This window comes from Spinacia oleracea, chromosome 1 (assembly GCF_020520425.1).
Source record: "Spinacia oleracea cultivar Varoflay chromosome 1, BTI_SOV_V1, whole genome shotgun sequence".
NCBI lineage: Eukaryota > Viridiplantae > Streptophyta > Magnoliopsida > Caryophyllales > Amaranthaceae > Spinacia > Spinacia oleracea.
The window spans coordinates 4,144,363-4,171,280 of record NC_079487.1 but is presented as its reverse complement, the minus strand read 5'-3'; the positions used below and the strand labels follow the sequence as shown (position 1 = coordinate 4,171,280).

General features: G+C 38.9%; 1 protein-coding gene and 1 long non-coding RNA gene across 2 annotated transcripts; both read left to right on the top strand.

Annotated features, from left to right (window-relative positions):
- The first annotated feature begins 2,932 nt into the window (after positions 1-2,932).
- Positions 2,933-5,645, top strand: LOC110795401 (uncharacterized). Its single transcript, XR_002535253.2, has 2 exons — positions 2,933-3,816; positions 5,444-5,645. It is a non-coding gene; the product is annotated as an uncharacterized lncRNA (long non-coding RNA).
- Positions 5,646-8,300: 2,655 nt separating this feature from the next.
- On the top strand, positions 8,301-21,013 carry LOC130465698 (uncharacterized). The gene is made up of 2 exons (XM_056834565.1): positions 8,301-9,408; positions 19,930-21,013. Exon 1 carries the CDS (start codon positions 8,343-8,345, stop codon positions 9,189-9,191), a length of 849 nt encoding a protein of 282 aa, XP_056690543.1. The 5' UTR covers positions 8,301-8,342; the 3' UTR covers positions 9,192-9,408; positions 19,930-21,013.
- Positions 21,014-26,918: the final 5,905 nt, after the last annotated feature.

Below are 26,918 nucleotides of genomic sequence, written 5' to 3'. Positions count from 1 at the left end.
CTCTAGGTTTTGGCCTGTTCAGTGAAACACCCTAGATTCGATTCGAAAGGCCCGCCCTCGGCCATGGAATGGATTTGTTCATAGACCATTTTGAATTGATCATCTATAGCCTGGTCCGCTTGCCCGATTTGACCTGACATGAAGAAGTGTGGGTTTAGATAGCATAAAATATGCATTTTAAGTTCCAAACCTGAGCCCGGCCTAAAAAGCCCGGGTCTGATTTTTGTGTTAAACTCGGGTTTAGTCCAAATTTTGATCACCTCAATGCACGTGCTCCTCATGTCACACCAGTTGGCAACTGCTTTGATGTATTATGTATGAAATGATAAGTCTTTCCATGTTGAGTACTGTAGTGTATTCAGCATGTGTGATCTTGGCGTTGACTTGATGGACAGGTAATACAGTTAATGTATAGTGGATCAGTCGTACGACTTGAGAAACATGCATTTTGTACCAAACAATCTGTCATTTTTTTGGTTCTAAAAAGACAGTTCCCATAGCTTTTGGAGGAGGGACTCAAACGCGAACCTTCTGTCTTCTGCTCTCTTCGTCCCGGAATATTTACACTGCTTTCCTTATAAAGCAGTCTCGAATTACTTGCACCGTTTTTATAAATGGTAAACTTTTATTAATATTATATCAACTATTCCCTTTCACATGTTATTTTGTATTCCCACGCACCCTACTCCCTCCCTCTCACCTCTTTAAAAAATTGACATATACCCCCTATCTATATTAAAAAATACCCACTATTAAATACCTTTTATTTAATACTCCCATTCGTCCCAAATTAGTTGTTACATTTACCTTTGCACAAAGTTTAGGTGATAAGTGGTTGTTTGGTTATCAATTGTTATTTTATTGAAAAAGTAGAAGTGATAGGAGTTAGTGGGATATTTTTTTTAATTGAATGTAACAGAGTGTAGGGACAAAAAAAATTAGTGGGAAGAGAGAGACAATATAATAATTGTGGGATCATTCCTAATTTAGAAGTGTAACAACTAATCTGGGACGGACGAAAAAGGAAAGTGTAACAACTAATCTGGGACGGAGGGAGTAATAAGTCAATTACTTTGTATTAAAGTCTGTGCTGGTCAAACTGGTTCAAGTATTTCGGGACGGAGGGAGTAATTTACATATATATTACGTCGAGGATATGAGATATTTTTTATTTGTCTCAATTTTATAATTCGTACATTGAGGAGCGTATTAAAAAAAACAAAAAAATTTTAAAATATGTACATTAAGTACTAAAATATATATAAAAAAACAAATGAAATACCTTTTAGAAATAGAGGTAGTATTGTAATAAAATAATCGGATTTTTCATGAAATGACCCCGAGGTTTGCAATAATGCACCAATTACCCCTAATGTTTCCCGAATGCACCAAATGCCCCTGACGTAAGCAATAAATACAATAAATGCCCATTTGGCTGACGGACGTTAACCCTCCGTTAGGCATATTTTACCTTTTTGCCCTTACTCTCCCCTTATGGCGCCATAACAGAAAATAATAATAATAATAATAATAATAATAATAATTCAAAACCTAACTTCCCAACTTCCTTCCTCGACATTTCTCTGTTCTTCTTACACCATTAGAGTGAACTTGAGGAAGAAACCTTAGAGAGATAAAATGAGATTTTCGCAGGGATTTGTGTAAACCAACTCGCAAGAGTTAGTCCAAGTTAATCCCCACAAAAAGCTCGACAATTTGGTCCAAAATTCTTGTATTTTCGCGAGTCCTACAAAAGTGGGTGCAAGGAGTAAAGCACTGAAATTTGTGCCTGGGCGTTCTTCAAAATTGTGTCAAGGTAAGGTCCCATCAATTCATTTCTTGTTTTGGGTGCTATTTTGCGAATTTTGCTTTAATTAGGGTTAGGGTTTTGTTAAAATCGGGATTTTTTCATGATATTGGTTAAGTTGAATTTTGGGGTGTTAATTATAGAACATAGAATGTGGTTGTGCTTTGTTGTTTTCCTTATGCTTTAGTTCATGAATTTGAAGTTTTATGTTGCGTTTACTGTTTGTATAGGATGGGTGCAATTTGGTTGTTATGTCATTACAATGATCGTAGTTTTGATTTGAGGGTACAAGATACTGATGAAACCAACTACATGGATTTGGTTGAGGACTTGTTTGGTGATTCTATTAAACAAGATGTTTTGATTCCTGAGGTTTTTAGGTTGTTTTATGTAAATCCTAACACGGAGAAGAGAGTGGAATTGGTAAATGATGTTGGTTTGATGGGAATGTGGGGGTTATTTTTGCGTAAGGAAACTGTGGAAATATGGATAGAGAAGGAAAATGAGAAGGATACTTCAATTCAGTTTAGGCTTGAAGTTAAGAAAAGAAGGATAGGAAGGAAAGGGAGGCTGCAGAACTTAGAAGGAAAGCTGAGGAGTTTGAGAGGGGGAGGGAAGAGGAAAGGAGAAGGTTAGAAAGAGAGGCTAAGATTCAAAGGGAATTAGAGGAGCAATTGAAAAACACAGTGGAAGTTGAGGTGCCTGTGTATTCTGTTGAGGACTTAAGTGTGGAGTATGTACGGGTTTTCAATTCACAAAATGCTGATTGCTTCTTCTCGGGAAGTTCCCAACCACCTAGTACACAAACAGAACCACAACATGCTGCCTCACCACCGCCAACTTCTCCATCACCACCACCAAGACAACCATCACCCCCACCAAGACACCCATCACCACCACCTAGACAGCCCTCACCCCCACCAAGACAGCCATCACCCCCACCAAGATCCCCATCACCACCACCAAGATATCCATCACGTACCACCACCAGTCTCACCACAAACACAACAACCACCTCAGCAGACACCTCAACAACCACCTCAACAAACACCTCAACAACCACCTCAATAAACACCTTAGCAACCAGATCAGACACCACCACAACAACCATATCAGACACCACCACAACAACCTAACAGGGCCGAGTTAAACAAAGCGAGGGGACTCAGAATTTCAAAAAGTCGTGCTAAGAAGACGGGTACGTTTGTTCCTAGGAAGAGGGGGGAAGGTCTGCCGGTTCTAGGGTGAGAACACCCACTACATACAATGATGAGGAAGAAGAGCAGTTGGATGATGATGTGAGTGATGATGAAGACGTTGTGGAGAGTCAAAGTGACAGTGGGAGTGATAATTTCAACTCCGATGATTTCATTGATGAAGAAATTGAAGATGAAGAAGAACTAGTTGTTCTTGATATTAAATTTTAGATTTCTAGTAGGTCAAAAAAAAAATTCAAACAAACAATTTGAGAAAATAATAAACAAACAAAAAGAAAAAAAACAAAAACAAAAAATATATATAAAATAATGAAAATAATAATGAAAAAAAAAATGAAAAAAAAATGAAGTGAGATATTTGTGTTAACCGACATTGCATCTCCCAATATTGGACCTTACCCATTTCATCTTCACTCATCTTCAAAATATGGGTTCTCCATTTTTCCTGTTCGTTGGTTGCCTCTCGCCAAAACCACCCATCAAGCCACCACTTCTCCTCACATCTAACATCGACGATCAACACTCGATCATACTCATTTGTTCGGTAATTTCAGACTCCCTTCATCAATTAGTTGGAATTGAATAAAGATCAAAACCCCCAAATTGAGTAAACCCTAACTTATTGAATCTTCTCTCTCTTTTGGCTTTATTTGGTGTCATCGGTTCTTTCACTTGACGGAGGCGTCGTCCTTATTCGTTGGCGCTACTAATACTGTCGGAGATGATACCTTCTTTGTTGGTGTTGATTTTGTGTTCTTGTTCCTCTTCTCTTCTGCTCGTTGCTAGCCCGAGGTGCCACACTCCTTCCTTTTTATTTTTTTCCCCTTTCAGTAAGGATAGATTGGAAACAAATTGTAGGTGATCATGCAAGATTTTGTTATTGATGATTTCACTGCTTTTAATTGATATTGTTGCTTCGTTTAATTGGTTGTTGTTAGTGTTGGAATTCTTGTTGTTATCAAGGATGTTCGAGTTGTTGTTGTGGTTATATTTGTTAGGGTTATAGTTGTTGTTGGTGTCGCTGTTCTTGTTGCCGTTGTTGCAGTTGCATTCAGCATGAACTTGTCCTGTTTTCTTAGTCTTTTATTCATTTTTAGGTTGTTATTTCTAAACAAAAGTTGTAGATCTCTTTGAGTTATTAAATTTGGGCTCAAGAATCACTCAATTTGGAGCCGTATTTTAGGAGATAAGCCATTCTGAAACTAACCGTTGCTGTTGTTGCTGTGGTGTCAGCACCAGCTTATGTTTCTCTTATTTCGACAATCTTCTGATCATTTTTAGCTCCTGTTCTCTGAATAAGAATTGTATATCTCTGCGAGTAGATGATTTAGGCTCAAGAATAACTTGATTCGGAGCTGTGTGCGAGGAGATACACCCTTCTTAAAGTCAATGTTGTTGCTGTCTTCGTCTAGTTATTGTCGGCATTGTTGATGATGATTATTGTTTGTAATTGTATTGTTGCTGTCCTTGATCTCGTTGTTTTAGTTATTTATTCTTATTATTAATGTCTTATTGTAGAGAGTATTGATACTAGTGTTATTTTTAGTGTTGTTATTGATGTTGGTTGGTCTTCTATCAATGTTAATAGATGAACTTGTGATTTATGAGTTATTTTATAAAATCAATTATAAATGAGTTGCATATCTTACGTTAGTGATAAGTGGGATTATTGGGTGGTTAGATAAAGCTCTAACACTTTGGTTTCTTAAAGTATATTAATGATTTATGATGAAAACTACGAGGAGGAACTTTTTGTGAATTGGAGAAAAGGATTTTAGGTGATTGCGTGATGTATTGATTGATCTTCGCCGTATGTGGCAATTTGGAATTTATTATCGCCGTATGTGGCAAGATGGTAAACCGTCCTCATCTCTAGTGTGACTGTTCAGGGACTCCCGGGTCACAATAAAAGCTAGAGTTGAGGGGTGTGCACACTAGAGGTTATTGAAAATAGTTGGCCAACGAAGATAAAATATACTGTCAGGGGCTCCCGGGTACATCTCAAATAGACTGTCAGGGTCTCCCGGGTCTATCTATTATTCAGTAGATTGTCAGGGACTCCCAGATCTACTTAGGATGGAGAATGATGGGAATTTGGAATATAAGAGATAAATAGGATTAGGGAAGAGCTCCAATAGAGGACCATTAGAGATCTCAAATACTCACTTGACACTAACATAACTCAGTCTGTTCTATCTTTTGTTGTTCAAAGTTATTGGGAAACAATATGAGTATTCATGACTAAGTGTATTATTTAACGTTCCTTAAATATGTGCATGAGTTTTCTCAATGCTTGATTAATGTAGAGTTTTGGTACTCAGCTTTCGCTAACGTGTGTATTTCTTGTTTGTGTTTGTTGTTTGTGTTGTTCTACCATTTGGGATTGAACCTGCGACGACCCTTTTATTATGGTGAGCAGATGGTCATCGTCTACAGGTATTTTTGATTTCATAGGTTGCTTCGAGTGAGGACGACAATAATAAAAGTGAATGTATTAAAAAATAAAAAAGGGTTTTCCAATTATAAATGTCTTAATAATTAATTTATTTTTTAAGTTGTATTGTCAAGTCCTAATTTGGTTAACGTAAAGAGTTTTGTAATCTTAAATAATTTTTTTAATCGATCTTGAGATTTATTTTTAGCCTTGCATTTGCTCTTAGGTAAATGCGGCGGTGATACTCCGATTCTCTGTCATTGCTTCCGCTTATGTTTAAGAATACACAGGTTTATTGGTGTTGTCAAATGTAACAGGATTTTAAATATCCCATTTTTGGGTTTTGTTCAATTTACAAAGGAAACTCTGTCGAATTTTATACATGATTTAATAGTTCTATTAATTTAAACTAATATTTTAATAAGGTCTAGAATCGGGGTATTACACCTTTGAGGATCATTTGGATGCGAGTAACAAGATGGATAACTTGTATGAAAATGGGAAAGTTGTGGAAGACATTCCATATGGGACTTGTTAGGTTATGATACATATGAACAACATAAATCATGCGGAAAAACCTATATGCCAGGATTCAAATTAATTGCACATAACCAAATACTTAGTCTAGAATGCATACACTTTGTAGCGTGCCCTCCCTAGCTGCGCCCGAACCGAACAAGAACAAGTCTTTAGGACTCCAAGTGTCGTCCCTCCGTAGATAGTCCACAGCACGTCCGGATCCGCCTTAAGACTGACCAACTAGAATCGCCCTTAAAGTACGTACTAGTAATATTCGGCTAATATGAGGCAAGTGTTTGGCTGAATTTTTGCTTAAATTCTTACCTTTTGAATACTTGAAACTCGTGTATAAATTGTGAACTAGGATCACATATTTATAGGGGTATGGAAAAAAAATTGGAATCCTATTAGAATTCTAATTAGTTAATTAGAATTTAATTAAAACTCTATTTAACTAACTTATTGTTGTTCCTAGGTTTTGGTTGATGACACACATATTGCAAACTTCCTGATTGTGGTTGCTAATGACTTTAGACGGGTAAGTGCCTAACTTCCTATTAGGATAGGAACTTGAATCAGATGTTGAAGTTCCTGATTTATACTTGGAACAACTACTGGAGTTCCTGAGCTGGAAGCAGTATCAGTTCTAGTTTTGAAGTCACAAGAGGAGCAACACATTGTACATATCAAGAGTTCTTCATGCCCACAAGAACAATTACAGACTCATAGCCACGACTTCCTATGTTAGCCAGAGAGGAACTCATCAATGTTCCAGAGCTGGAACGTCTGAAGCTTCTGAGTTGCAAGTTCCAGACAAAGGGAAGACATAAAAGTCTAGGTAGTCTACTGTACTTAGAATTTTATGTAAATATTAATTATGCTAATGGTATATAGGGTACTCAAGGAACTTGTGATTTAATTAGGCCATTTATTTTTCTGGAAGCAATTTTTATGGAAAACATTTAATCAAATAAAAATAAGTTTTACATATTTATTATAAAATAGATTTACGTTTTATTTTATTTAAGCAAAACTTATTTTCCTAAAAATTCTCCTAAGTTTTTGTAGATAAATAAAATTTGTTTTAAAGAAAATCTTTTAGAGTTTGATTGAGTCAAAACCACTAATTGCTTTGTGGTTGAACGTGGGAAGTGGTCTTCCCCTTGTTCCTCAAGTCAAGGGACGTGGAGACCAAAGTGCTGGCAGTTAGCAGTTGAGGTTTTGAAGGGAACTAACCCTAGGGATAAACACTATAAAAGGAAAATCGTTTTTGGTTAAAGACACACAAACATTCTAAGAGTTTTTGCTTTCCTGAAAACGTATTATCAAAGATTTTCTAAAATCAGTTTGTGTCCTAGTTAATTCAGAGTTCCTAAGTTCCTATATATACAAAAGCATTATTAATATCTAGAGAGTTATCTAAACACGAATTGTATTTTGTATTAGAGAGGATAGAGTTATCCTGTAAAGACTTAGAGTTTAAGTCTGAGAGAAAGTGAAGAAGAAAGAGTTGTAATCTAAGTAGATTACTGTGAGGAACACGAGTTAGAGAGGAACTTGTGTTAGAGAGTTATTGTAATCAAGGAATTACTATAATAAAAGAAATTCTCTTCTTGATTAGTGTCAAGAAGTTCTCACAATTGTTATTTTAGTCTTTCTTGCTCTCAGTTCCTTTACTGTTCCTTGGTTTACAAAAGAAACTCTATCAAAGTTCGAATTACAATTCACCCCCCCTCTTGTGTGTGTTCCTACTGGAATATCAATTGGTATCAGAGCCAGTACTCACTAAAAACACAGGAAACCCTGTTTGAGTCAAGTTCCTGATAGTATGAACTCAGAAGAGAAACTGGAAGAAGGCTACTCCACACAAAGGCCACCTATGTTCAATGGTAAGTTCTACTCATACTGGAAGAACATAATGGAGATATTCATCAAAGCGGAAAATTACCAAGTTTGGCGTGTAATTGAGGTTGGAGACTTTGAGGTAACAAAGACCAATGCTGAAAACGAGGTAGTTCCTAAACCAATGTCTGAATTCTCCAAAGAAGACTTTGATAAATATGAGATGAATGCTATGGCTGTCAAAATCCTGCATTGTGGACTTGGACCTCATGAACACAATAGGGTCATGGGGTGCAAGAACGCAAAACAGATTTGGGAATTACTACAAGTAACCCAAGAAGGAACTAATGAAGTTAAGCGTTCCAAAATTGACCTTTTGATGTCTAAATATGAAAGATTTGAAATGCTTCCAAAAGAAACTATTCAAGAAATGTTCACTAGATTTACTAACATAACCAATGAATTAGTTTCTCTTGGTAGAATAATTCCCACAGATGAACAGGTAAGAAAAATACTAAGGAGCATGCCACAAGATGATCGTTGGAGAACAAAGGTCACTGTACTGTTTGAGACCAAGGACTTTACCAAGTTCAACATTGAACAACTTGCTGGTTCCTTGATGACACATGAATTGCATCTTGGAGCTGTTGTTCCTGAGAGCTCCAGAAATCGAGGACTTGCTCTAAAAGCTGAGGAACTCGACGAATCTGAGCCAGATGAAGAAGAGGCTACCATGCTGGTTAGAAGAATGAGAAAGCTCTACAGGAACTTCAAACCAGGAAACCAGAAAGGAAGGAACTTTGCTAAGAAAACTACTAGTTCCAAAACTGAGCAAGGTTGCTTCAAATGCGGAGAAACTGATCATCAAATTCGTGAATGCCCTCTGTGGGAAAACGACAAAGCCAAAGGAAAAGGAAAGGAACAGGTCAAGGAACGCTATAACAAGTCTACTTTCAAGAGGCCAAACTTCAAAAAGGATATGATAGCTGCATGGGGCGAAGCAACAGACTCAGAAGACGATGAGGAACAACCTAATGAAGAAACTGCAAATCTCTGCCTCATGGCAAGAACAGAAGGAACTGAACGAGTTCCATCAGAAGAAGTAAGTTCCTCCACTCTTCAGTGTCTTTCAAAGTCAAAACTAATTGAACTGTTGCTAGAAACTCTAGATGATTACAAAAAGCTAAGTATGTTAAAAGCGCAAAGTGATAGAGCCTTGGAACTCAGTAAAGACCACATAAATTATCTAAACAATATTAGATCTGATGTTCAAGGCAGGTTCTTTGAATTGCTAGATAGAAATACCACCATTAATGAGTCATTCGAGAAAATTAGAAATGAAAACATCCTTCTACAAGTGCAACTCAGGTAATATAAGATGTTTAATCTAAGTTTGGACCCTACAAAATCCTTGGAGATTAACATGTGAGTTTTTAATATCGACTTAGAAAGATTAAACAAAGATCTGATCACCACAAAGGAACAGAAAGAGAAACTAGAGAGGGAACTAGCCATGGCCAGGGCACAGAAACAACCACCTAAAGTTCCTCCCAAGTGGATTAAGAATGCTCAATCTAAGAGAACAGAAGGTTTTGAAGGAAATAATGCCCTTGGTCCAAGTATGCATTCTATGTTAAGTCTAATAAGTGCGGTTCAGTATTAATTAACAAGTTAATAATTCAGTGAGATCAAGTGAGCTGAATGCCTAGCTAGAGGCCGCTTCAGTTCAAGTGGAATTAATGATATTAATCCACAGCTTACTCTTGACTGAACCCGTAGGGTCACACAAATAGTACGTAAACGGATCAAGTATTTAATGGCATTAAATACTCCATCTATGGATATTCGGAATCGACGGATCTTGGTTTCAGTGGGAGCTGAGATCGTCACAAGCAAGAAATGAATGCTCCGGAAACGATGATATTGCCGGAAACGGAAATATGGATCGTATCGGAAATATAAATATTATCCAAGTCGTAGATGTTGCCGGAAACGGAAACATGGTACGTATCGGAAAATATTATCGGAAATGGAAATATTGCCGGAATCGGAAATATTGCCGGAAACGGAAATATTGCCAGAATCGGAAATATTATCGGAATCGGAAAATAATTCCGGAAACGGAAATATTAAATATTTGTTCGAAACGGAAATTAATTCCGGAATCGGAAATATTAAATATTGTTCGTATCGGAAATGAATTCCAGAATCGGGAAATTAATCGGAAGCGTATCGTACGAATTAGCATCGGACGAGGCCTGCCAGACGATGGCCCAGCATGAAGCCGGGCCATCGCCCAGCAAGCCAGCGCGCCACAACGCACCAGCCAAGGCTGCGCCAGCCCCACCGCAAGGCAGGCCCAGCGCGCGCCAACGCTGCGGCAGCGTGTGGGCCTCGTGGCAATGGGCTGCGAGCTCGCGGGCTACGCGCGCGCATGGCGCCCCTCGTGGGCTGCTGTGCGTGCGTGTGTGTGTTTGTGTGCTATACGAATCCTAAAGCTATCAGGTTTCGACATATGATTAAATTCCTAAACCTAAAAGGATGAATTAATTAAATAAGAATTCTATTAGGATTCTAGTTTAATTAATTCGTATCCTAATAGGATTACAATTCCCTTTCCATACCTCTATAAATAAAGGCCTAGGGTCATTATTTTGCATAGAGTATTCAAGTATTCAAAGTGAATTTTGAGAGCAAAAATTCAGTCATACAATTGCCTATACTAGCCGAAAATTCTAAGTACCTTAAGGGCGATCCTAGTTGGTCAAGCTTAAGGCGGATCCGGACGTGCTGTGGACTATCTACGGAGGGACGACACTTGGAGTCCTAAAGACTTGTTATTGTTCGGTTCGGGCACAGCTAGGGAAGGCACGCAACAAAGTGTATGCATCTAAACTATGCTAAATGATTATGTGTAAATAATATGCTTTCCTGGCTTTATGGTTTTTCCGCATGATTTATGAATTGTCATATGTATCATAACCTAACAGTGGTATCAGAGCCTCTTATTATTTTGATAATCTAAATTGCATGAACATGGTTAAACATTACAAATTTGCAAGAATTAAAAGGGGTGATTAATTTTCGTAATTGTTAATTAATTGCAAATTGCGTTTATTTAATTATACGTACGCAGTTTTTCGGCAGTTTCTTCGTTACTCATCCAAATCGAGTGATTTTTGTGTCAATTCCGCATGTAAAAGGCATTCTAAAATTTTGACAAAAAAAGGTTTTTTCGGCCGAACCCAGAATTCTCAAATTCGAAGCCTAACTATGACTTTTCGGAGGTTTTAGTTTTTCGAATGCAAAATTTCGTAAATTTAAGATGTTAAATTAAATATTTGCGATTCTTGTTGATAAATCTTGAATTTTTGATTGACCTACTGTATATGTTTAACAAGTTTGAATGCCTAGCCTTGTTAATTATGCAATCTAATTTGTAATTATGATTAATTTGTTGAAAATTGGAATAATTTAGAATTAATTTGATTTTCGTAATTAGTTATAATTTAATTAGATACCTATGATTAAAAACCACCATAAAAATTGTAAATTTATGTTAAATTTTAAATTTTTATGACCTAGATTTGAATCCATTTAATCGGAAATCAATTAAATAATAAATTTTCGATTTTTCGCCCTAAAATTATGAAATTAATATTATTTATTAATTTGTCATTAATTTTGAATATAAATTTTAAATTTTATGCGATTCGCTCATATAACTTGCACGCACAAAGCAATGGACGCTACGTGTTACCCTTAAGGGGTGTTGTATAGTGCGGGCATGTGACGACGAGCAAGGGAGCTCGTCGCCCATGCGGTACGAATGCAATGAGCAAGGCCATGGTGCACGAGCACAAGGCAGCAGCCCTGCCTTGTGTCGTGGGCTGTGTGCAATGGGCGAATGGGCGAGGGCGAGAGCAAGGCACGAGCAGTCGCGTGTGGGCAGCAAGCGAGCTGCGCCACAGCGCGCACTGCCTCGCGCAAGCGTGCGGAGCCTCGCGCGCAGCGAGCGCAAGCTCGCGTGCCACGAGTGCTACGCCCAGCATCGATCGCTTGCGCGCAGCGAGCGCTATTGTGCGTGCGACAAGCGCTGCGCCCAGCGATGGCGTGCAGCGTGCTTGTTGCGACGTGCGACGAGCGCTGCGCCCAGCGATGGCGTGCAGCGTGCTTGTTGCGACGTGCGACGAGCGCTGCGCCCAGCGATGGCAAGCAGCTTGCTTGTTGCGACGTGCGACGAGCGCTGCGCCCAGCGATGGGCTGCGGCAGCATGCTTGTTGCGTCGAGCGCTGGCGCGCGCAGCGAGCACCAGCTCGCGTGATGCCTTGCGATGGTGAGCAGCAGCGATGCGACGCAGCGCATGGGCTGCGCGCACATGGCCAGCGATGGCTGTGTGCGTGTGGCCCATGGGCGTGCGTTGCGTGGGATTATTGCGTTGCGATTAGATCGTTTTGAAATTTTAATTTGAAATTTTCAGTTTACGTAATTTTAATTAATTTTAAAATTAATAATTTAAATTAATTTCTTGGATTTTAATTTTGAATATTGTAATTATAATAAATTTTATTTATTCTAATTATTTTACTAAAATTAAAATCATGAATTAATTTAAATACGACTGAAATTAAATTAAATTTATGGATTCAATTATAAATTTATATGAGCTTTAAATTTTAATTAAATTTGTATGTTTCCGGTTAGACTAGAAATACATTTTTATGTTTAAAATTAGTAAAGCATATGAATTTATTGGTTTAAGTGGGAGCCCTTTTTAGTCATAAACTCTTGATTAGGTCTACAAATCCTTAAGGTTAAAACAACTTGATTAGAATTAATAAGGACTGAATAATTTGTAGATTATTGGTGCCCTTGATTAATTGCTGCAAATGTTTATGTGATGCATAATGTGTTTTACTAACCAGCTATGTGGGCCATTCATGATAATGAATGGGTGAATGGTATATATTGTATATGTACTGTTTTGCAGGTTATGAAGTGACTAGTATGGCCCAAATAGGATAGAAAATATGGTCTGCGTACCATTAATTTGAATGTAATTGGTCTAAAGTACCAAAGTTGTTTTTCAATTCAAATATGGTCTGCGTACCATCAAATAGTTGTAATTAGTTTTTAATTATAGCTTATCCTATTTGAAGAAAATGGTGCCTCCCACGGAGATTTTCAAGACGGACTTTGAAGTTAAAGCTTCAAGATGAAGTCGGGCCATACTAGATCACATTTATCTTATGCATGTTTTAAGTTATTTATTGCTTTTAAATATGTCTTAAAATGCATGAGATCAAAAGCTTGATTATGTTGCATGATTAAGGATTTTAGTTCACTTAAAATCTAACCAACATAGTAAGAGCCTTAAGTTCCAAACTTAAAAATTGAGTTAAAAGGTGCCATGCCAAAATATACACTTGCTTGGATATCCTTTACATCAATCTAGTAATAGTTTTCGCTCAGCGAGGTGTTACTTATTGGTCCTAAAGGGGCAAGGTACACAAATAATTGTGAGTACATGTTAGTTTTGGTGAAACTCAACGATATAAGTAAGGAGTCCTTTTATGTCGTGGAAAAATCGATAGGTTTACCTAATAAGTTCTTAGACGCACCTATCAACCAAGAATAGTTTCTAGACTATTAGCAAAAGGCTTTTTGCTTACCTAAGATGTTTTAGGACTAAGTCGACAAACTGTGCTTAGTTCTTCAATGATTTTAGGATCTTGGAATCATTTTATTCACTCCTGCCGGAACACATAACTTGAATAAAATGCTTAATGAACATTGAATTATGCATGTATGCTAGAATTTAAGTTTATTAAGAGAAACTGTGAATGGTTATTTATTTGTTTATTCTTTTCAATTGTAGTTTTAACTATGGCAAACAACAATCAAAACATCATCATGGGTTCTGAGCTTATGGTCAAGCTGAACCTGGCAAATTTTCTTAAATGGGAAGCTAAGCTAGTTGAAATAGTCAAACTCAATGGACTTGAGTATGTACTATCACATCCCATGCCAAGCTACTATGCCAGAGACATGACCCCTGAGAGATTTTACGCCTGGGATGCGGATCTCAAAAAGGTTATGAGTCTCATGCTGAACAATATCCCTGATGATTGGGCTAGAAGGTTTGTAGCCTATGAACCTTTTACGCTCATCAAGAATCTGAGGGATATCTGTCGTGGAAGCACGGAGGACAGGGACCTGAACGTCCATGAGTTGATTGAATTAATGTCTGGTCTAAAGGTTAGTTCTCCCAACAGGTGTTATAGGATGGAATTCCAAGAAACACATGTTCAGCTCCTTCGCACCAAACAGAGGGTAGGCGTCCCACTGAGGTTCCATGTGGATCTTATGCGTTCATACTTTGATCGCCTAAGTCTACTAGGAACACCAGTAAGCGAAAGGATGGCAGTCTCTATCTTGCTCAATTCACTACACAGTGGGTTTGGTCGCTTCAAGCAACTATACCTAAGTGAACCAAGAGAAGAAACAGTTGCAGAATTTGTTCACCTTGTCAGAAAGGCTGAAATAATACTGGACTGTGAAGCCAAAGATGTACTCAAGGCTAGAAGGAGACCGTTCAAGAAAAGTGGAAAGTCCAAGGGCGATGCTAAATCAAAGCAGGACAAGTCCACATCAAGCTGTCTTTATTGTGATGGAATAGGCCATTACAAAAGAGAATGTCCAAAGCTAAAGGAAGATCAGAAGAACGGAACAGTCGTTCCATCTTCAGGTATTTTTGTTATAGACTGTATACTTGCTAATTCAACTTCTTGGGTATTAGATACAGGTTGTGGCTCACACTTATGTTCCAATCCATAGGGACTAAGAAGAAGTAGAAAGTTAAGCAAGGGTAAAGTCGACCTACGAGTGGGAAATGGAGCACGGATTGCTGCATTAGCTGTAGGAACTTATTATTTGTCGTTGCCCTCCGGGCTAGTTTTGGAACTGGAAGAGTGTTTCCATGTTCCAAGTCTTACTAAAAACATCATTTCAGTTTCTTGCTTAGATGCTAAGGGATTTTCCTTTTTAATAAAAGACAATAGTTGTTCGTTTTATTTTAAAGAGATGTTTTATGGATCTGCTAGATTAGTCAATGGACTTTATTTATTAGATCACGACAAACAAGTATATAACATAAATACCAAAAAGGCCAAAAAGGATGATTCAGATCTCACCTATCAGTGGCATTGTCGATTAGGCCATATAAACTTGAAACGCTTAGAAAGACTTCAAAAGGAAGGAATTCTAGAACCATTTGACTTAGAGGATTATGGTAAATGCGAATCATGTTTACTTGGCAAAATGACAAAGCAACCTTTCTCTAAAGTTGGAGAAAGAGCAAATGAACTATTGGGTTTAATCCATACAGATGTATGTGGACCAATGAGTACAAATGCTAGAGGTGGTTTCAGCTACTTTATCACTTTCACTGATGACTTCAGTAGATATGGTTATGTCTACCTAATGAAGCATAAGTCTGAATCCTTTGACAAATTCAAGGAATTTCAGAGTGAAGTAGAGAATCAATTAGGCAAGAAGATTAAGGCACTGCGGTCTGACAGAGGCGGTGAATATCTGAGCTATGAATTTGATCACCATCTGAAAGAATGTGGAATTCTATCATAATTGACTCCTCCTGGAACACCACAATGGAACGGTGTGTCGGAACGGAGGAACAGAACCTTGCTAGACATGGTCAGGTCAATGATGGGTCAGGCCAAACTTCCATTAGAATTTTGGGGACATGCACTAAATACAGCTGCACTCACTATAAATAGAGCTCCGTCTAAAGCTGTCGAAAAGACTCCATATGAATTATGGTTTGGAAAGCCTCCAAATGTGTCTTTTCTTAAGATTTGGGGATGTGAAGTATACGTCAAACGATTAATTTCAGACAAACTTCATCCAAAATCTGACAAATGTATCCTTGTGGGCTATCCAAAGGAAACAAAGGGGTATTACTTCTACAATACATCTGAGAACAAGGTGTTTGTTGCTCGAGATGGTGTCTTTTTGGAGAAAGATCACATTTCCAAAATGACAAGTGGGAGAAAAGTAGACCTCGAAGAAATTCGAGTCGAACAACAAACTCTAGAGAATGCTCAAGATGACATTCAGGATGAAACTCAGAGATCTTTAAAAGAATCTGGTGAGAATCATGGTCAATCTGAAATGTTACCCCGCGTAGATCGCAAAGATATAGATCTCAATCGGAAAGGTACTTAGGTATTTTGACGAACGAGAGCTATGACGTTCTATTACTTGAAAGTGATGAACCTGCGACTTACAAACAAAGCTATGACGAGCCCTAGCTCCAAGCAATGGCAAGAAGCCATGCAATCTGAATTAGACTCCATGTCTGAAAACCAAGTATGGGATTGGTCGATTTGCCAGATGGCTACCAAGCCATTGGAAGCAAATGGGTTTTCAAACTGAAAAAGGAAAAGGATGGGAAACTTGAAGTTTTCAAAGCTAGATTGGTTGCAAAAAGTTACAGGCAAGTCCACGGTGTGGATTACGATGAAACCTTTTCACCAGTTGCAATGCTAAAGTCTATTCGTATAATGTTAGCAATCGCTGCATATTACGATTACGAAATATGGCAGATGGATGTCAAAACTGCTTTCTTAAATGGGTTTTAACAGAAACTGTGTTTAAGACACAGCCTAAAGGTTTTGAGGATCCAAAGAATGCTAAAAAGGTATGCAAGCTAAAGAAGTCAATCTACGGATTGAAGCAGGCATCTAGGAGCTGGAATATACGTTTTGATGAAGCGGTCAGTGACTTTGGTTTCATCAAGAACGCAGACGAATCTTGTGTATACAAGAAGGTCAGTGGGAGCAAAATTGCTTTCCTAGTATTATATGTCGACGACATATTACTTATCGGAAATGACATTCCTATGTTGAACTCTGTCAAGATTTGGCTTGGGAAATGTTTTTCGATGAAAGATCTAGGAGAAGCACAGTACATATTGGGCATCAAGATTTACAGAGATAGATCTAAAAGGATGATTGGACTTAGTCAAAGCACTTATATCAATAAGGTGCTTGATAGGTTCAAGATGGCGGACTCCAAGCGAGGCTACCTACCCATGTCTCATGGAATAACTCTAAGCAAGACTCAGTGCCCAAAAACACTTGATGAGCGTAGACGAATGAATGGGATTCCATATGCATCATTGATTGGTTCAATAATGTATGCTATGATATGTACACGCCCGGATGTTGCGTACGCACTCAGTGCTACGAGCAGATACTAGTCAGACCCAGGAGAGGCGCATTGGACTGCTGCCAAGAATATTCTGAAGTACCTGAAAAGGCACAAAGATGACTTCCTGGTCTATGGTGGAGATGATGATTTAATTGTTAAAGGCTATACAGACGCAAGTTTCCAAACCGACAAAGATGATTTCAGATCACAGTCTGGGTTTGTCTTCTGCCTCAACGGAGGTGCAGTAAGCTGGAAAAGTGCTAAGCAAAGCACCATTGCGGATTCTACAACTGAAGCGGAGTACATTGCTGCACATGAAGCAGCAAAGGAAGCTATATGGCTAAGGAAGTTCATAGGTGAACTTGGTGTAGTCCCCTCCATTAAAGGACCAATAGCCCTGTATTGTGATAATAACGGAGCTATTGCACAGGCAAAGGAGCCTAGACACCACCAGAGAGTCAAGCATGTACTTCGTAGATTTCACCTTCTACGAGAGTTCGTTGAAAGAAAAGAAGTCGAGATAAACAAGATTGGAACTGATGACAACATATCAGATCCATTGACTAAACCTCTGCCGCAGGCGAAGCACAACTCGCACACTGCAGCTATGGGAATCAAGCATATTGGAGAATGGCTTTGATATCCCTGTTTAATGTTTTAAAGTTTTAGAGTTTAAATCTTTGTAAAACATTATTGGTTAATCATTCACAACAAATGAAAAGAATTCATTTTTCCATTTAATTTGTGGTTTATTAAATGATGAGTCCCTTCAATTTGACGATATATTCAAGATAGACTGTCAGGACCAGTCATGTGACTAAGAAATGTCTATCAAGTGAACTTGAATGTCAAAGGTTGAAAATGGTCCCTAGTCGGAGTTTTCTATAAAATTGGACGCATAGAAAACGTTAGACGATTAGAATGCAAGATGACTAGTAGTTCTGTTTCTTGAACTATGTGGACATGGCAATGTCATAATCATTTGCATAGATACTTACTTTGGGAAGACTAGTATCGGACAAGACCTATGAAACTTTACTGTAAGAGATGAAAGTCTGTCATAAGTAAATTTCATTAAAATTATTAGACACTAAATCCTCAATACCTGAGTGATTTGAGATTACTTGTTTGAGAACTGGTTGCTTTGACGTTGACCAACCGTCGCACCGTAAAAGGAGGCTATAAAGGCAACGCTCAGGTAATCACCTATCAAACGAAGTCTAATCTCAAGATCGCAAGATTGGGATTGTCCTCCCATAAATCGGGATGAGATTCTTAAAAGTTGTATAAGGCCACTCGGAGAGCTAGAAACTGTGAAATGCATGGCCGTGCTCGGATGAATCATAGGCTATGATTATCTGTTTATTTGATCAGTTGAACTCTGAAACCGAGAAACACCTCTGGACATAATAAGGATGACAACTCTTACCTTATGTTCAAGAGCAAGCATCGAGCGACAAAGGAATTAGGAAATGCACACTTGTCCCTAAGGACAAGTGGGAGACTGAAGGAAATAATGCCCTTGGTCCAAGTATGCATTCTATGTTAAGTCTAATAAGTGCGGTTCAGTATTAATTAACAAGTTAATAATTCAGTGAGATCAAGTGAGCTGAATGCCTAGCTAGAGGCCGCTTCAGTTCAAGTGGAATTAATGATATTAATCCACAGCTTACTCTTGACTGAACCCGTAGGGTCACACAAATAGTACGTAAACGGATCAAGTATTTAATGGCATTAAATACTCCATCTATGGATATTCGAAATCGACGGATCTTGGTTTCAGTGGGAGCTGAGATCGTCACAGGCAAGAAATGAATGCTCCGAAAACGATGATATTGCCGGAAACGGAAATATGGATCGTATCGGAAATATAAATATTATCCAAGTCGTAGACGTATCGGAAAATATTATCGGAAATGGAAATATTGCCGGAATCGGAAATATTGCCGGAAACGGAACTATTGTCAGAATCGGAAATATTATCGGAATCGGAAAATAATTCCGGAAACGGAAATATTAAATATTTGTTCGAAACGGAAATTAATTCCGGAATCGGAAATATTAAATATTGTTCGTATCGGAAATGAATTCCGGAATCGGGAAATTAATCGGAAGCGTATCGTACGAATTAGCATCGGACGAGGCCTGCCAGACGAAGGCCCGGCACGAAGCCGGGCCATCGCCCAGCAAACCAGGGCGCCACAACGCACCAGCCAAGGCTGCGCCAGGCCCACCGCAAGGCAGGCCCAGCGCGCGCCAACGCTGCGGCAGCGTGTGGGCCTCGTGGCAATGGGCTGCGAGCTCGCGGGCTGCGCGCGCGCGCATGGCGCCCCTCGTGGGCTGCTGTGCGTGCGTGTGTGTGTTTGTGTGCTATACGAATCCTAAAGCTATCAGGTTTCGACATATGATTAAATTCCTAAACCTAAAAGGATGAATTAATTAAATAAGAATTCTATTAGGATTCTAGTTTAATTAATTCGTATCCTAATAGGATTACAATTCCCTTTCCATACCTCTATAAATAAAGGCCTAGGGTCATTATTTTGCATAGAGTATTCAAGTATTCAAAGTGATTTTTGAGAGCAAAAATTCAGTCATACAATTGCCTATACTAGCCGAAAATTCTAAGTACCTTAAGGGCGATCCTAGTTGGTCAAGCTTAAGGCGGATCCGGACGTGCTGTGGACTATCTACGGAGGGACGACACTTGGAGTCCTAAAGACTTGTTATTGTTCGGTTCGGGCACAGCTAGGGAAGGCACGCAACAAAGTGTATGCATCTAAACTACGCTAAATGATTATGTGTAAATAATATGCTTTCCTGGCTTTATGGTTTTTCCGCATGATTTATGAATTGTCATATGTATCATAACCTAACAGGTTTAGGCTTTAATCATAAAACCAGTCATAAGAAAAAGTATGTGGATCTTCCAAGTGTGAAAGTCTGTTTCTCATGTGGAAGTGGAAGTCATGTAAGTACTGAGTGTTCCAAGATGAAGGAACAGGATCAAAGAAACATAAATTATGTAAAGCAAAAATGGGTTAAGAAGTCAGATGTTGTAGTTGAAAAGGAACTCGAGGAAACCCGAGTTCCTGTAACTAACCTTTGATCTCTCTACAGGTTCTAGTGAAGGGGAACAGCTTGTGGTATCTCGACAGCGGGTGTTCCAAACACATGACAGGAGACAAATCTAAATTCCTCTCACTAGAAGCCTACAACGGAGTAACTGTGACCTTTGGAGACAACATGAAAGGAGAAATTGTTGGAATTGGAAAGGTTGGAAGGTCAAGTTCCTATGCCATTGAAAATGTATTTTTAGTCGAGGGTTTACTGCACAGTCTACTAAGCATTTCTCAAATTTGTGACAAAGGAAACTCTGTAAGTTTTACTTCTGAAAATTGTCAAATCATTAATAATAACACTGGGAAGGTTATTTTGGAAGGAACTCGTAAAGGGAACACATATTCTGTGGATCTCAATACAGTTCCCAGGAACAATTTAACCTGCCTCAGTGCCATTGAAGAAGATCCCCTACTATGGCACAGGAGGTTTGGACATGCTAGTTTCTCACTGCTTGACAAACTAAGATCAAAGGAACTGGTTCGAGGACTCCCCTCAATCAAGTTCCTAAATGATAAAGTCTGTGATGCATGTGCAAAAGGCAAGCATGTCCGAAGTTCATTTAAGCCTAGAAAATTGGTAAGCACAACAAAACCATTGGAACTCATCCATATGGACTTGTGTGGTCCAATGAGAATTCAAAGCAGAAGCGGGAAAAAATATGTTTTAGTTATTGTTGATGATTACTCTCGCTTTACTTGGGTCATATTTCTAACAAGCAAAGATGAAACGTTTGATGAGTTTGTTGCATTTTCAAAGAAAATCCAGAAAACTACAGGTCATCAACTGATCCATATAAGATCTGATCATGGAACAGAATTTGAAAATTACAAATTCGATGAATACTGCAAGGAACAAGGTATGGACCATAATTTCTCAGCTCCTAGAACTCCACAACAAAATGGAGTTGTTGAGAGGAAAAATAGAACCTTAGAGGACATGGCTAGAACCATGTTAATAGCCAGTTCCTTGCCTAGGAACTTCTGGGCTGAAGCAGTCAATACAGCTTGTTATATTGTAAATAGAGTTATGATTCGAGCAATCTTAAACAAAACCCCCTATGAGCTACTAAAAGGTATAAAACCCAACATCTCTTACTTTAGAGCTTTTGGTAGTAAGTGTTTTGTCCACAACAATGGCAAAAGGAACCTGGGGAAGTTTGATGAAAGAAGAGATGAGACAGTGTTCCTAGGATATGCTCTAAATAGCAAAGCTTACATAGTCTATAACAAAAGGTCTATGTGCGTTGAGGAAAGTGTACATATAATATTTGATGAATCTAACAAATCTGATATAGTACAGGAACAAGAACATTTCGAGATTGGTTTATCTCGTGCTGCAGACAATGATGAGGAGTTCCAACCAAACCAACACACAGTCAGAGGAACTGCTCAACAAAATCAAGAAGTTCCCGTACAAGAGGAACACGAAGAGATCCAAGAAGATCCAGAAACAACACCAGAACCTGAGGAACCCCACAATGACCAACAAGGAACTCAGGTCACAGAAGGAACTGACGAAAATGCCACAACACCAGTAGCTCAGTTTCAACCTAGACCTTGGAAGCATCAAAAGTCTCATCCAATGGAACTCATTATGAGTGACATTAGAAAAGGAACTCAGACAAGGTCACAGCTAAGGAACTTTTTTGCATTCCACGCGTTCCTCTCCATATTTGAGCCAAGAAACCACATTGAGGCTCTAGAGGATGCTGACTGGATCATAGCCATGCAAGAAGAATTAAATGAATTCAAAAGAAACAAGGTGTGGCACTTGGAACCCAAACCAAAGCACCAGAAGGTGATAGGGCTGAAATGGGTGTTCCGGAACAAGAAAGATGAACATGCAACAATCATAAGGAACAAGGCAAGGTTAGTGGTCAAAGGTTATAACCAACAGGAAGGTATTGACTTCGAAGAAACATTTTCACCTGTTGCTAGATTAGAAGCCATTAAAATCTCAATTGCTTTTGCTGCCTTCATGGGTTTTAAACTTTATCAAATGGATGTTAAATGTGCTTTCTTAAATGGTTTCTTAGAAGAAGATGTCTATGTGGAACAACCCCCTGGATTTGAAAATCCCGAATTTCCAAATCACATTTACAAACTAGATAAGGCTCTCTATGGACTAAAACAAGCCCCTAGATCTTGGTATGAGAGATTATCAAAGTTCCTTCTTCAAAATGATTTTAAAAGAGGTAGAATAGACAAAACTTTATTTTTAAAATCTAGAGGAACTGACTTGTTAGTAGTTCAAATTTATGTTGATGATATATTATTTGGAGCAACTAATGAGAACTTGTGCAAGGATTTTGCAAACTTGATGAGCAGTGAATTTGAAATGAGCATGATGGGGGAACTCAACTTTTTCCTTGGTTTACAAATCAAGCAAACTGAGGAGGGAATCATGATACACCAACAAAAGTATGTGAAGGAACTCCTAAAGAAATATGAGCTAGAATCAGCCAAAGTAAATCACACTCCCATGGGAACAGCTACCAGATTAGACACTGATCCAAATGGGAAAAGTGTGAATCAAACAAAATACAGAGGTATGATTGGATCACTATTATACTTAACAGCTAGTAGACCTGACATTTCTTTTAGTGTAGGACTATGTGCAAGATTTCAATCCAATCCAAAGGAGTCCCACTTAACTGCTGTGAAAAGAATACTAAGATATCTCAAAGGAACTGATGACCTATGCCTATAATATCCAAGAAGTGGATCATTCGAGCTAAAAGGATATGCTGATGCTGATTATGCAGGTGACTTAGTGAATAGAAAAAGCACATCAGGTATGGTACAGTTCCTAGGTCCATGCATGGTTTCTTGGGGTTCCAAGAAACAAAACAATGTTGCTCTATCCACAGCTGAAGCTGAGTATGTAGCTGCTGCAGCTTGTTGCTCACAAATTCTATGGATAAAACAACAGTTAAGAGATTTTGGTATTATCTATGATTGTTTTCCTATCTATTGTGATAACACTAGTGCTATTTGTATTTCAAAAGATCCGGTTCATCATTCCTGGGTGAAACACATCCACATTAGACACCATTTCCTTAAAGATAATGTTGAGAAAGGTTTAATTAAATTAGATTTTTGCCAAACTGATCACCAAATTGCTGACATTTTAACTAAGCCTTTAAACAGGGAGAAACATGAGAATGGAACTCGGAATGATCAAGCTAAGGTAATTGCTAAATTGAAGTTCCTCTAAAGCAAAGGCAAAAACCATAGTACATATAGACTATTACAAACACAAAATCTTGTGTGCAAACATAATTAAAGCTTACCATCGTGGCAAACAAAATCACACTCCAAATGTGCAAGGTAAGCAGTTCCTTTCAAACTAGTTAATTCAGAGATACAAAATTAAGCAAGTCAATACCAAGTCAAACACAGTTTTATTTTAATTTATTTTTATACTTTTCTTTTAATTTTTTTTAAAAACAAATTTTTAAAATTCAAAAACGAATACCCACATTCAAAGAATGTTTGGAACGGTTCCATTGGCAATAAATAGGAGAAACTCTTCACTTTCCACATTCAATCCATGCAACCCCCTTTTCTCCCTCTCCCACACGCTTCCTCCACTGACACCACCTCTCCTTCCACCTATAAAATCCCTTCACCATGGTTCTCACCAGCAACAACACCGATCTCACTTCCCTCAAACGAAAAAAGAAATCCATCTTCTCCAGTTCCCATGGATACATCACCAATACAATCACCAATTCCCCTCCGATCTCACAACCCCATTCTCGCAATTACCCAAGGGGAACCAATAGACATTGACATTGAAATGAAATCCCCAATTTCAAACCCTAGATCTTCCACAAGGAAATCCAAAAAGCGTCGGGTAGAAATTTCTGGTGAACAACTCGAGGAAACTGAGGAACCATAGGAGGGTGCTCACACTTAGGGGGAAGGAAAAAGCATCAAGAAACTCACTGCAAAGGAGAGCAATATGGTGGAAGGGTTTGCAATCAATTCAACATGATGTGAAGCTACAAAGTTCAATGAATTGATGGAGATCCTCGAACAACAAAAGTGGGTAAGCTTGTTAAGTATGAAGGAAATAATGCCCTTGGTCCAAGTATGCATTCTATGTTAAGTCTAATAAATGCGGTTCAGTATTAATTAACAAGTTAATAATTCAGTGAGATCAAGTGAGCTGAATGCCTAGCTAGAGGCCGCTTCAGTTCAAGTGGAATTAATGATATTAATCCACAGCTTACTCTTGACTGAACCCGTAGGGTCACACAAATAGTACGTAAACGGATCAAGTATTTAATGGCATTAAATACTCCATCTATGAATATTCGGAACCGACGGATCTTGGTTTCAGTGGGAGCTAAGATCGTCACAAGCAAGAAATGAATACTCCGGAAACGATGATATTGCCGGAAACGGAAATATGGATCGTATCGGAAATATGAATATTATCCAAGTCGTAGATGTTGCCGGAAACGGAAACATGGTACGTATCGGAAAATATTATTGGAAAAGGAAATATTACCAGAATCGGAAATATTGCCGGAAACGGAAATATTGTCAGAATCGGAAATATTGCCGGAATCGGAAAATAATTCCGGAAACGGAAATATTAAATATTTGTTCGAAACGGAAATTAATTCCGGAATCGGAAATATTAAATATTGTTCGTATCGGAAATAGATTCCGGAAATGGAAATTTAATCGGAAGCGTATCGTACGAATTAGCATCGGACGAGACCTGCCGGACGAAGGCCCAGCACGAAGCCAGGCCGTCGCCCAGCAAGCACGCACGCCACAAGCCCAGCGCGCGCCAAGGCCACGGATGCGTGGGCCTTGCTGCGTGGGCTGCAGCTCGCACGCATGGGCAGTCCTTGTGGCTGCCGTGTGTGTGTGAGTTTGTGCTCATGCGTGATTCCTGAATCTGCAAGAGTCAGTATATGATTAAATGTCTATTCCTAATTGGATAAATTAATTAAATAGAATTCATGTAGGATTCTAATTCCAATTAATTCGCATCCTACTAGGATTACGATTCCTTTTCCATAACTCTATAAATAAAGGCCTAGGGGTCATAATTTATACATTAGTTTCAAAGTATTCAAAAGTGAGTTTTTGAGAGAAAATTAAAACACATCTTGCTCATAAAAGTGCCGAATTTTCTAGTACCTTAAGGGCGATTCTAGTTGGTCAATCTTAAGGCGGATCCGGACGTGCTGTGGACTATCTACGGAGGGACGACACTTGGAGTCCTAAAAGACTTGTTCTTGTTCGGTTCGGGCGCAGCTAGGGAGGGCACGCAACAAAGAGTATGCATCTAATTATGCTATATGATTATGTGTAAATAATATGTTTCCTGGGTTAATGGTTGTTTCCGCATGATCTATGTAAATGTCATATGTATCATAACCTAACAGTGGTATCACGAGCCCCTTATTATTTTCATAATCTAAATTGCATGAACATGGTTAAATATTACAAATTTGCAAGAATTAAAAGGGGTGATTAATTTTCGTAATTGTTAATTAATTGCAAATTGCGTTTATTTAATTATATGTACGCAGTTTTTCGGCAGTTTCTTCATTACTCATCCGAATTGAGTGATTTTTGTGTCAATTCCGCATGTAAAAGGCATTCTAAAATTTTGACAAAAATAGTATTTTTCTGCCGAACCCAGAATTCTCAAATTCGAAGCCTAACTATGACTTTTCGAAGGTTTTAGTTTTTCGGATGCAAAATTTCGTAAATTTAAGATGTTAAATTAAATATTTGCGATTCCTGTTGATAAATCTTGAATTTTTGATTGACCTACTGCATATGTTTAACAAGTTTGAATGCCTAGTCTTGTTAATTATGCAATCTAATTTGTAATTATGATTAATTTGTTGAAAATTAGAATAATTTAGAATTAATTTGATTTTCATAATTAATTGTAATTTAATTAGAAACCTATGATTAAAAACCACCATAAAAATTGTAAATTTACGATAAATTTTAAATTTTTATGACCTAGACTTGAATCCATATCAATCGGAAATCAATTGGATAATAAATTTTCGATTTTTCGCCCTAAAATTATGAAATTAATAATATTTATTAATTTGTCATTAATTTTAAATATAAATTTTAAATTTTTATGCGATTCGTTCAAATAACTTGCACGCACGAAGCAATGGACGCTTCGTGTTACCCTTAAGGGGTGTTGTATAATGCGGGCATGCGACGACGAGCAAGGGAGCTCGTCGCCCGTGCGGCACGAATGCAATGAGCAAGGGCGTAGTGCACGAGCGCAAGGCAGCAGCCCTGCCTTGTGTCGTGTGCCACGAGCAATGAACGTATGGGCATGGGCGAGGGGCGAGCCAAGGCAGTCGCGTGTGGGCAGCAAGCGAGCTGCGCCACAACGCGCGCTGCCTCGCACAAGTGCGCGCAGCCTCGCGCGCAGCGAGCGCAAGCTCGCGTGCCACGAGCGCTGCGCACAGCATCACTCGCGCGCACAGCGCGCGACGTCGCCCGCCCAGCGAGCGATGTCGCGCACCAGCGAGCGATGGCTCGCGCGCGCGCAGCGATCGATCTCGCGCGCCAGCGAGCGATCTCGCGCCCCAGCGAGCGATGGCTCGCGCGCGCGCAGCGAGCGATCTCGCGCGCCAGCGAGCGATCTCGCGCGCCAGCGAGCGAGCCAGCGCGCCCAGCGAGCGATCTCGCGCGCGCACTGCGAGCGATAGCTCGCGTGCGATGGGGCGCTGTGCGGAGGC

What these genes read in the sequence shown, in the direction of transcription:
- LOC130465698 (XM_056834565.1), top strand. Translation starts at nt 8,343, where the DNA reads ATGCCACAAGATGATCGTTGGAGAACAAAGGTCACTGTACTGTTTGAG.